The sequence below is a fragment of the Vespa crabro genome, chromosome 16, assembly GCF_910589235.1.
Source record: "Vespa crabro chromosome 16, iyVesCrab1.2, whole genome shotgun sequence".
NCBI classification, from domain to species: Eukaryota; Metazoa; Arthropoda; class Insecta; order Hymenoptera; family Vespidae; genus Vespa; species Vespa crabro.
In genome coordinates this window covers 5,534,853-5,547,486 of record NC_060970.1, presented here as the reverse complement: position 1 = coordinate 5,547,486, position 12,634 = coordinate 5,534,853, and the positions used below count along the sequence as shown (strand labels likewise).

Sequence of the window (12,634 nt, the reverse complement as noted above, 5' to 3'; positions counted from 1 at the left end):
TTTATTCTAACCTTTGAACGAAACATAATGAAAAATTTTCAAAATGAATACCTCTTTTTCTTCTTGTTCTTTTTAATCACGACATTCAGTGAAAATCTTTCATACACTGCATATACATATGAAATACAATAATAGAATTCTGGATGTCCACGAAAAGAATATATCTTCTAGATATTTACAGGGCGGAAGGGCGGGAGAGAGAGACTAGTGTCACTTTTTAGATACTAACTTTTACGATAGGCTCAGACTTGCTGATCGTATAAAATCGATAAAGGGACTCGAAAAGGAGCATCTGCCGCGACGTACTCTCTTAACTTTGAAATTTCCTGGACAATGTTATCGCGATTCTATTGTTCGTTCTAGCGTACGTTAGCTACACTGTATGACTACACACAACGCGCGTATATCCCTTTTCTTAGTTTAAACCAACGTAAAACCAAGTAGTATAGGTCAACCTCTTCTCAAACGAGTCTATAAAAAGTTAGGTTATGATAATCGATATTAATAAGAATTTATTATTCGTATTTTTTAACGTCTACTAATATGTCGAAAATTATTCATTGACGTATTGATAAAAATAAATATAAGAATTTTTATTGCCAACTTCAAAAAAAGAACTATAAATATCCTTCTGCCGATATTTTTAATTAATATCGCAAAATAAGTGAAAATGTTTATATCTAACCTCCAAAAATAAATAATCTAATGCTAATGATATAAATATTTAGATAGAATTTAATTTATACATATATATATACTCGTGGAATAATTGCATTTATCGTTAGTACTAAAATAAGACGTATTATTCAATCGTCTAGACGGAATAAGGATATTATTATTATTCGATCGAACGTTTTGAAACTAGTCGAAATTTGGCTAACAGAAGCATATATATATATATACATATATATATACATATATATATATATATATATATACATACATATCTGAGTACATACGTATAAAGCTTCGTCGTCTTTACGTGACGATTATGGAAACGGCATTACAGTTTGCACAGTGCTATCGGTATTTCGCGTCGGTTATATCGTCACAGATCCGATCGTTCGTACCGACATTTTTACGATAACGACCGACAATTCACGAGGGCTTACGAACACGACGATTTAATCGCTTCCGAGAGTGAGACAGGACAGAACACACGCACACACCTTTCTTCTTCAAAAATCATGTAAAAAAATAACTCTAAAAAAAATTGTCCCTATATAATCGTTGACTCAATTTTCCTAATTAAATACTTAATAAATTAATATAATGTCTAAAATATCTAACAAGAAACATTATAATTATGTTTTAAATAATTCTAACACGTTCCATGTCTAATAATATCAAATAAAAATGCATTATTACGTTCCAAATAATTCTACCAAGTTCCTTCTAATAATAATATCAAATAAAATCATTCTATTGATTTTCTATTCGTTCTACATATCGTTAAATATTTATAATATCCATTCATAATGTCAAATAAAAATTCATATAATTATTTTTTAAATAATAATAAATGGGTTTTAAAATTTCACCTCTTTCAAATTATTTTTTTTAAGTCACGCGCGAACACATACACACCACGTATATATAAAATGAAGGTTAAAAATACTGGATCATAACTTCTTTTCATCTCTTTTTTGTTTTTATTATCAAGGAACGGGTTGCCTGTGTTGCTAGTTCCTTTCTTCGAAAACAAATTTGTTACATAATACTTGTGTTTATTTTTTTTTTCTTTCTTTTTTGTTTGTTTGTTCTCACCATATTATCATCATCGTCATCATGAACGGTTAATTAATTAGGTGAGCTTTAGGCGTTTTTTTCCAACATAAATTAAAATCAAATCATATTCCTTCTTACACAAATACATATCGTTTATGAACAAAGGACGCGAATAACGCTCAAAAAACTCACCTTTACAATTTTTATTTATTTATTTGTTTGATTTTAAGAAATAAACGTTATTTTTCTTTTTTTTTTTTTTTTGTGTTACCAGGAAGAACAGTACATATTATCATTGTTATTACCATCGATATACTTTTTATATCAGTTATCAGTGATATTTCCGAATTGGTACTTTTAATGAAAAAGTTTTGCGTATGAAATAATAACAATCAACCAAAAAAAAAAGAAAAATTAAAAATACAAAGCATTTCCTGCGGGCATATGCACGTGTAACGTGTGTATACGTTTATGTTTACGTATGTTGTATGTATGTATGTGTGTATGTATGTATGTACGTTGTATATTTGTTTATAGTATACAAATCGGCCATTTTTCTTTGTTTCCATTTCTTTTTTCCCTGTACGAGTGAGCAAGCAACGGCAACGCGAAATTATTTGTCGATTCTAATTTTTCTCCTTGTTTTTATTTTTTAATTTCTCCATAGGATTGACCATTTTTTTTAATTATTTTTTGCTCCATCAGAATTTTTTAAGGCACACAGCCAAGTTATTTATTTTATTTATATATGTATATACGAGAATTACAAATAATTTCGCGCTGCGATTTCTTTACCGGCCGAAATTCGATGTACTTATATTTGTTTGTTTGTTTGTTTGTTTGTTTGTTGATTGGTTTTATCATTTTTTTTCAAGTCGTCGTTATCAGAATTCTATTTTTTTCTTTTTATACACGGTTCGTTAACAACAATTTTTTGTTTTAACATTTGAAAAAATTTTCTCTTCTGTCCCGTGTGACTGTGAAAAAATTTCCAATAATGTACGATCACAAAATTATATTTGTTACAAAAATTTGTGAAATTTTTTGTTTTGCTTTTTTTACACCAATTTCTCCATACCGAGTAACAAAAAACAAAACAAAACATAATAAAATCAGATGTTTGCGCGATTCTAATATCGACTTCTTCTTTTCAATTTAATTTTTTTTACGATTTTTTTTTCAAATTTGTAAATATATCTTTTTTTGTTTTTTTGTTTTTTTGTTTTTTTTTTTTTTTCAAGACGATTATCGAAATTACAATTTCAACATCGTCAACAACAACTACGTGCGTTTTTAGCGAAAAAATAAAACTCGACTCGTTCTCTCTCTCTCTCTCTCTCTCTCTCTCTCACACACGACATTCCATAAGAGTCCTACATTCTTCTTAATTATTTAATTTGTTTATTTAATACTTCGCCTATATAAAACCTTCTTCGAAAGAAAACCCTAACGCACGTAGTTCGATGTTTTTTAATAGATCGCTGTTTTGAACAGCGCTATATTGTAGCAGAATTGTTTTCAAATGAAAGACGCAAAAATTCAAAAGTTGTTCAATGAATTTTTTCGCTTTTTCACAAATTTTTAAAAAACAATTCTCTACAAAAACTCCTTTTTGGAGAATGATGTTATTAAAGGATCTTATTTCATTTCATTCTTTCTCGTTTTTTTTTGCTTTTTTGTTTTTTAACGCTTTTATCCATACTTTTTTTCTCTTAACCCGTAATGTTAATCCATCTCTTAGTTTTTTTTTACATTCGATCATTCGTTCAATTTCTCTCTCTCTCTCTCTCCTCTCTCTCTTTCTCAAAAAAAAACTTTTACATTGTAAAAGTTAGCAACCGTAAATTTTTATTCGCGATCAAAATTGAAAGATACCCTTGAAAAAGATATTTCAAGGAGATACCTTCGTCTAGTTTTCCAATCCGAAGAAAGTGTCGTCTCTCGATGAAAATGATTAAAAAATTTTGTTCGCTATATAACTGTTTAATTTCTTTTCCTTCTTTTTTTTTTTTGTTTTCACTAACAAAATATTTATGCCAATAGTTTAATAATTACGTATATATAAGAAGACGAATCACGATTTGTCATATAAATATTTGTTGCGTGCTTTTATTAGATTATTTTTTAACGTTCAAATTTTATTTTTGGATTAACTCACACTTTCTTCGGATCATTATAAACTCAGCATTGCTAATCAATGCTATGTGATAATCCCGACTCTACAATAAATCAATAGTATATCATCATAGTTTAGAAAGAGTCAAACTTAAACTTAAACCGAGAATAGCATTTGTATTTAACAATAATAATAATAATAATAATAATAATAATAATAATAATAATAATAATAATAATAATATTAATAATAATAATAATATTAATAATATTAATAATAATAATAATAATAATAATAATAATAATAATAATAATAACATTAATAATAATAATGATAATAATAATAATGATAATAATAGTAATAATTAATTATAGTTAAAAAAATTCGAACGCTAAGCTTCAAGCAGTCATCTCAGTCTATTTTTAACGAATAGAAAACTATTGTTTCATCGATCATTTCCTCTTTTCTTCTTTTTTTTCTTTTTTCTTTTTCTTCTTCTTTTTTCAGACTTCACGAAGCTCTTTATGTATGTGAAAAAATAAACTTTCACATGACACAATCGACGTCTACGTTTTGTTATTATTAATATTATTATTATTATTATTATATTTATTGTTATTGTTATTGTTATTATTATTATTATTATTATTATTATTATTTTGTTTGTTCGTTCGTCATTTACTTTTCCCAGATACAACTTTGACTCTTTTTAAAAAATGATTGTAGAAAAGGAAAATAAAAAAAAAGAAAAAAAAAAAAAGAAAAAAAAAAAGAAAAAAGAGAAAAAATACAATTCGCAAAGAAGTAATATATAAAGTGAGAGACGCAGAATTTAAAACGTACAAGAGGATATTAATTAATAATACCAACAAATATTCTCTTTTTGTCGGTCTACAAAGGGCAACGATCACAAAGTTATTACAATGGATAACGATAGAGAATTTTTTTGTAGTAACTTCTTTTTTCGATCGTTTTAGAAACCATAACACTTCTTATTTTTCAATTTCAAATGAGACATGACGTTATGTTTTTCTATAGCAAAAAATAATAGAACCTAATGCAAAAGGAAATGTATTGTATTATATGATTATGATATTGTATGCGATTCTATTAATCGTTTATACAACGCACAATAGGATACTCGTCCATTATTACTATCAACGTTATATAGAATCGCATGCAAATATAATGATTACATTTAATATGTAAAATATATGAGAGCCTGTAAAAAACCGTGATAGAAGATTGCACGATCAAAATTAATGACGATATAATACACAGCGCAATTGTGGAAATTTTTCTTTTCGAAAATATTACGTAGTCATTATTTTTTATTTTTTTTTTTTTTTGCCAATTGGTATTAGAATAGCTGCTTCTTCTCTTCGACTTCTTTTTTTTTTTGTTTGTTTGTTTGTTTGGAAAATACAACCGTGGAAAAATTGCATTACCTTGGTAATAATATATACCCTTACAACTAACAATTTATTCTCTACTGGAGACATACATCATAATACGTGATTCCTTCTGAATGATAATGTATGTTAGCAATAGAATCATAGTTTCTTTCTTTCTTTCTCTCCTTATTTTAAACTCAAATCGAAAACAGTGAACAAGATTCTTAATAGATTTACAAGAGAATTATATGTAAATCTATTTGTTGAATATTTCTCCACTCGTTATTTGTCCTTAGAGAAAAAAAGAGATATTTCAAAAGATAAATTTCAATTAGATCGAAAGAAAAAGGGGGGGAAAACGGTTTAAAATGCATTCAATTTTATAATACTAAATCACAGTATTTTCATGCTTTGGGATGGTAGTAAAAGAGAGACACTTTGGAGTTTGTATAGAAATATAGTAATGACACCACTTTCTTTCCTTTTTTTTTCTTGTGCACAACCGACAGTAGTTAATTATTTTACCCCGCTAACATTCACAATCGTGAACAGTATATAAAGAGAGGCAATTGGGCAAGACCATCAATGTGATATGCATTATAATTTATTGACCGAACCTTTGGTATTGGATGAAATATGAAAAGTTAAACGCTTAGTTCCTTATCGATCCAATCAGTCATTCTGTTATTACGCATACGTTAAATTTACAAATATAGTGTCTGTAATTTTCAAAATATTACATCGATTTAACATATTAATCAACCAATACCTTTTTTTTAAGAGAATAAAAAAGAAAAAAAAGAAACAAAATTTCTCTAATTCGTCTATATAAATATATCTTCTGCCCAACAAATGCATTTTAAAATGTATCTCCATGTGCACTATTATATATATATATATATATGATATATATATATATCATAATTAAGCGTTTATTCTTCTTCGACTTATTACTCCCTTGTTACTTCCATCTTGGAAACAAATCATCCATCAAAACTGATATTATAATATTAAAAGCATGTTAAACCGCTTTATGTATTTTCTCTCTCTCTCTCTTTCGCTCTCGCTCGCTCGCTCTCTCTCGCTCTCTCTCTCTCTCTCTCTCTCTCTCTCTCTCTCTCTCTCTCTCTCTCTCTCCATATAGCTTCCATTGGTATTTCGTATATTGAAGCTTCTCTTCGCTTCATATATGAAACATCTACTATTCACTATTAACTTGTGTATGAATTCCATTCCGTAAACCTAAGTCATTATGGCTGGTGGGTAAAACTTGGGTTTTTTGTTTTGTAACTTTTGGACATTACTAATTAATTAGAAATTCTACTCGAGAAAGATGTTTCTGTGTGTTTCTTCTTTTAAGAGATTGCTAACACACCGACACATTATTATCGCTATTATTATTATTATTTATAAAGGAAAGATATTGGAAGAAACAAAAAAGAAAAGAGTGAAAAGAAGATGGAAAACAAAGTATTAAGTATAAGGAGAATAGGGATTCTCTCCGATGATATATTTTGGCAGTTAACTCATCGTGTTTGGATGGTTTTACTCCGATACTTAGAACTGTTATTACCAAAATTGTTATACGACAACTTTTACATTTTCTCTTCAGAGACATTTTACTCTTCGAAGCTTTTTTTATACTCGTAAAAGTTTCCGTTAAGTTCTAAACAACGATTCGGTTCTCATCATCATCATCATCATCATCATCATCATCATCATCATCATCATTATTATTCAGCATACGTGGTGAAGAGATTTGTTTCGTTTTAATACCATTAGAATTATACATAAAAATGTAATAATAGACATCATCGAAAGAATCCCAAATCTTCATATATAAATGCCACCAGCCAATTATTTATAAAAAATAATTATATATAAAACTAGTCAATTTTACAACATCTGATTCTCAATCACGATGAATAATAATCATGAAAAAAATCCAGTTATGTTAAAAGAAAGAATACTATATAAGGCGACTGTGAATTAACGAAAAAAGATCATTTTCACTTTAAAAAAAAAAAAAAAAAAACAAAAAAAAAACAAAAAACAAAAAAGGTGGGGGAGGGAGAAAAATAAAAAAAAAATAAAAAAAAAATAAAAAAAAAAGTAAAATAAAATAAAAGTGAAAAAAAAGGAAAAAAGAAAAAAAAAAAAAGAAAGAAAGAAAAAGTGATTTGAATTTCAGAGTTGTATAATAGCATTGACAAGAGCGCAAAATCAAGCCATGATCATAAAAGTTCTCAATATGATATTTAGAATTTATGACTGCGTTTATATTAAGATCTATAGTATTTAATCTATAGTGCAAAGTTAATAAGCACATGGATTCATAACGTTGTTCACATGTCGAATAGTTATGCCAAAGAGAAAGAGTATAGATCGATTACTCCTCTCGAGGTAAAACTTTTTTCTTGTATTTTTTTTTTTTTCTTTTTTTGTTTTGTTTTGATAAATCGCATATGCCACACACTTTTCTTATTTTATGAACGAACAAAAGATAAACAACGGAATATATCGGAAGTATGAAACCATTGTATAAAAATTTATTATTATTAAAATGATGTGTGTTGTGGATACTCTCATGCTGTATTTACAGTTATGGTAAAATGCAATGATCTCGATTGTGATTATTATTATTATTATTATTATTACGTTAATCCGCATATTGATTTTATTCATTGTGCTCTTGATAATGGCTTGACTCTGACGTGTGTTTTACTTTATGTACATTTAAATGTATTTATGTACAAAGAATATCACTCATACCCAACACATTCGCATCACTTAAATCATCGAGTTCATTGTTTCTCATCACCACGCTCTCTCATCATCACTCTTATATACAAGTAACTCATATCTTTGAACTCGAAGAGTAAAACATAACTCGAGCTTGGAGAGAGAATTTTTGTCGAGCTCGTTTTTGTTAACGGTGTATAAAACTAGAACGGAACGGTTAGAGATGATGTTCAGATAAAAAAGAAATGCTCCATGTAGAAAATAAAAAATGTTAAATTTCAATTATCTATCGGTCAAATGAGTGATCCTTAATACAATGATAATAGAAATTTGCAATTTTTTGTCTTCTTCATATTACACTTCGTTTTGTTTTCTTCTAATTTTCGTATAAACAACGTTAACGGACACCCAAGAAAAATTCTCTCTCCAAACCAGTGTTATATTTCACTCTTCTAGTTCAAAGCATAGCAATGTTATGCCTTATACATGTACGAGACACAATCACTATTTTCACACTTTAAACTTTTCTTGAGCGTTCATTCCAGCTTAGTTATGATTCCATATCGAAACTACTTGGACACATTACCTTCTTCCATACTATTATTGTCTTCTGGTCTTATTACGTACAAACTGGGGTCTATCACTTTTGGGATAGGTTTTATTTCTGTTCCAAGCTCTTGTTCGATACGATGTAAGTTAAAACGATCCTCATACGTGATTAGATTAATTGCTATACCTAAATGGCCAAACCTTCCTGATCGACCAATGCGATGCAGATATGTTTCTGCCATCTTGGGAAAGTCAAAGTTGATTACAACGTTAACAGCTTGTACGTCGATACCTCGAGTGAACAAATCGCTGCTCACCTAAAGAAAATGTTCAAATCTTTTATCATGTTTGTTTAAAAGAATTTTTCTAAATTTCACATGCCTCTATAATATTTCCTATTACTCGTTAGAGGAGTACAATCACACTTTTACTTTTGCAATTTAATTCAAAGCGCGCAATACAAAGCTTACAAAATAATAATAAATTATTGTGCGTGCATAGACTGTGTGTGTCCGCATATTATATATATATATATGTATACATATATATATATATATATAAATGTATGTATGTATGCATGCATGCATATATTAGCTCGTTGACTTACCAGATTTCGACATAACCCTGCTCGAAAATCGTGGAATACACGATTCCTATGTGCCTGTGCCATTTTCGCGTGTATATAATAACAGCAATATCCAAGATCTGTTATTTTCTTTGCCAGTAATTCTACACGTTGTGTCGAATTGCAGAAGATTATGCTTTGTGTTATTTGCAACTAAGCAAAAGATAAAAGATAATTCGATGGTTAGATCAATGATATCTCTTTTGAGTTTTAATATCGAGTAAAATAATAATATTACCTTCGAGAATAGCGTGTTAAGGCAGTGAACTTTCTGTCGTTCCTGTACAAAGGCATAATACTGCGTTACACCTTTTAATGTTAATTCTTCCATTAAATTAATTTCATATGGATCTCGCAAATGTTTTTCCATAAACTGTTTCACAGTTAATGGAAAGGTAGCTGAATACAGCAAAATCTGACGTTCGTGTGGCAATCTATATAAAATGAAACAAAATGAGCTTATCTGATAACAACGACAAACCATCAATATTTTCTTCCAACTAAATTCGTTCTACAAGCATACTTAGAAATGACATGATCCAACATTCCTTTAAAATCTTGCGACAAAAGCTTATCTGCTTCATCCAAAACTAATATTTTGCAGTGATCCATGTTCGCAACGTTTTTGTCCATAAGATCAAGAATTCTTCCTGGCGTTGCTATTATTACTTGTACTGTAAGTTTACAAAATTAATTATAAAACATCTGTCTGGTTATAATTATATGATGCAGCGTGTGAGTGCGCGCGCGTGTAAATATAAAAACCTTTTTGATAAATCCTCATAATATCATCACGTAAATTGGTACCACCAGTAGTTACCATCACTTTAATATCCATATGTTTTGCAAGTTCGATACAGATTTGTGATGTTTGAAGAGCTAACTCTCTGGTAGGTACAATTACTAGCGCTTGAATTACATCTTTCCGAGGGTCAACCTGACATAACATAATTAATTACATTTAAATAAAAAATTATGCAGCGAAAACAATTTTATTTAGCAACAACAATTAAAGAAACATTTTATACCTGTTCAAGCACTGGAATCGAATATGCTCCAGTCTTGCCAGTTCCATTTTTAGCTCGGGCCAAGATGTCTTTACCAGACAATGCAATAGGGATACTGGCTTCTTGAATTGGAGATGGTTTTTCCCAACCCTTTTCAAAAATACCCATTAGCAACTCTCGTTTCAGGCAAAATTCTTCAAACTCATTACCACGTGTGTCAGTGACATCCTACGATATATATACACACACACACATATATATATATATATTTGTTTGTATTCTATTTGTATTATAAAAAATAGCAAAAATATAAAAGCACATGCTCGTTTAAATTTCAATAATCACTTACACTCGTCTTTATGCGTTTATCCTTTGGTGGAATTTTTAGTTTAGCTTTCCAACCTACATCATCCATCTTTTCTAATTCTGTTTTCGTATTGAGAGCAGAATTGAGCATGTGGTTTGAGTTCATATGCGTTTCGGTTATCATCTTGGAAGCGACGTAATGCAACTACTTCCTACAGAAATAAAAATAGAAATATAATTCACCTAATTCATATTTCATTAATGATATATCTTAAAAATTTTGAATAGATTATTAGAGAATCGACTAATCATGTCTCGCGCATATTATTCAATAACAAATGTATATAACAAGTCTTGTCGATATAACACAATTAGTCTATGAGAGAAAAACAGAAAGTAAAGGGGCGGAAGGGATGGTTGGAGCGGAGGGAAAAAAAAGGTAAACAGAGAAGACCTCTGACTAATAGAAACTCTAATGTACATAGAGTGCTTCTAATCTATATTTACTTCAATATTCCTGTAGCAGTGTTTTTATGTGTTTAGATCTCAACGACGTATATATTGTATTGCAAAGTCGTTATATTTGAATCAAATACAAATCCATATATGTATGTATATATCGGAACACTGTAATTAAAAGTATATATATATATATATATATATAAGTATTATAGATAATATAAAACTTAATTGTTTTATTAATGAGATATTTGATACATATAACAGATCACCATTATTAATATAAACAAAATGAAATATTGGCTAGCAAAAATTCATCTAAATTTATCCCAAACAATGTAGCAAGAATGCCGATAGATAGATCAGATAATATACGGAAATCTTTTTCTTCTGGACCGGATTAACGCACATTACACACGTATCACACAACACAACTTTAACATACCTCACATCAATTTACCGTACTTCACACATATTACCTCGATTAAACCGCGAACTTTAACGAATGAAATTTTCGAAAGTAGTACGTACACACATCGAAGCATAGAGACAGATTTACATAGTAACAAACGAATTTCAATTCGTACTTATATTTTCTTATATATAGATATAACAAAAAAAAAAAAAAAAAAAAAAAAAAAAAAAAAAAAAAAAAAAAAAAGAGGAAGAGAGAGAAGAGAAAAGGAAAAGATAAAAAAAAAAAGGTTTTATCCAAGTACTATCGAGGAAAGAAAGAAAGACGAAGGACATTTGTACTTGAAATATTCTCTGAACAAAAGAAAGAAAGAGGGAAAAAAAAGAAAGCGAAAAAAAAGAAAGAAAAGGGGAAGAACGATACACCTTTCGTTTGGAGGGAGGGAGAGAGAGAGAGAGATAGAGAGAGGAGGGAAAGGGGAGAGAGAGAGAGAGAGCTTGTAACTTCTAAAAACATACGTTACTGTTAATCGCTCATATTAAATGTAGAAAAAAAAGAACGATAATGACGAGAATTCTGTGAAGAAAATATTGGAATTACCGAAATACTTACGGTTAACGTGTCCCTTACCTTGAAATGGATGGATATCGATGCTGTGCGCAGCACTCGATTAGGAAACAACACGCCAAAATGGCCGTTCCAATGTCAAGTTTTTACAGAGTCTCTTAGCAGTACGTTGAAATATAGCCGCGTTATTTTCTTTATATCTTCGAATTGTCCGCGATTTTAATATTCGGTATACGTTTTTTTCGCGTTTTAATTATATCTTCGCACACTATCCAATCCTCTTTACAATTTCTAATTTACAACTAACGCACTGCGTCAAATGCTGACGATTATTACTTCGCTTAAATCTTACACGACGTACGCCATGAGAGAAGAAATTTTACTCAGAAACGAAATCCTGAAGGCTTTTCCTACGATACATATACTATATCTTTCGTTATAGATGGCGCCATTGCTGCAACGCCGATCTTAACGCCGTCTTTTCAGGTTTAGCGTCTCGATCGATACTCTCTTCTGATTGGTCGATTATTAACAGGAAGACTATGAATCATTTCAATTACTTTCTTTTTCATTTATTAAGAAATTATTTAGAACTTATTAATTTACTTATTTTGTTTTTCATTAATTAATTAATTAATTATTTTTTGCAGTGAAATACATTTTCGTAGAAAGTTGTTTAATTCTTTCAGCTTATTTGTTACTCATCTACGGTTAGTCGATTGATAA

The 12,634-nt window shown here is 29.3% G+C and overlaps 1 protein-coding gene across 3 annotated transcripts; it reads right to left on the bottom strand.

Annotated features, from left to right (window-relative positions):
- Positions 1 to 7,403: 7,403 nt before the first annotated feature.
- On the bottom strand, positions 7,404 to 12,315 carry LOC124429899 (ATP-dependent RNA helicase me31b). Of its 3 annotated transcripts, none has more exons than XM_046975741.1 (8): positions 11,954 to 12,315; positions 10,511 to 10,679; positions 10,183 to 10,389; positions 9,920 to 10,091; positions 9,678 to 9,828; positions 9,393 to 9,588; positions 9,137 to 9,307; positions 7,404 to 8,846 (listed from the first exon to the last, which is right to left on the bottom strand). In XM_046975741.1, the coding sequence occupies exons 2-8, from the start codon at positions 10,649 to 10,651 to the stop codon at positions 8,550 to 8,552; spliced, it is 1,335 nt and encodes a 444-aa protein (XP_046831697.1). In that variant the 5' UTR covers positions 10,652 to 10,679; positions 11,954 to 12,315; the 3' UTR covers positions 7,404 to 8,549. The 3 variants fall into 3 exon arrangements, with proteins under 3 accessions (XP_046831697.1, XP_046831696.1, XP_046831698.1); XM_046975740.1 differs by having other exon boundaries at positions 11,972 to 12,315; XM_046975742.1 differs by lacking the exon at positions 11,954 to 12,315 and adding an exon at positions 10,975 to 11,097.
- Positions 12,316 to 12,634: the final 319 nt, after the last annotated feature.

What these genes read in the sequence shown, in the direction of transcription:
- LOC124429899 (XM_046975741.1), bottom strand. Translation starts at nt 10,651, where the DNA reads ATGATAACCGAAACGCATATGAACTCAAACCACATGCTCAATTCTGCT. An exon ending in CGATTCCAGTGCTTGAACAG is followed by an intron (nt 10,092 to 10,182) that starts GTATAAAATGTT and finishes ATGTTATGTCAG; the next exon opens with GTTGACCCTCGGAAAGATGT. An exon ending in TTAACACGCTATTCTCGAAG is followed by an intron (nt 9,308 to 9,392) that starts GTAATATTATTA and finishes TCTTTTGCTTAG; the next exon opens with TTGCAAATAACACAAAGCAT.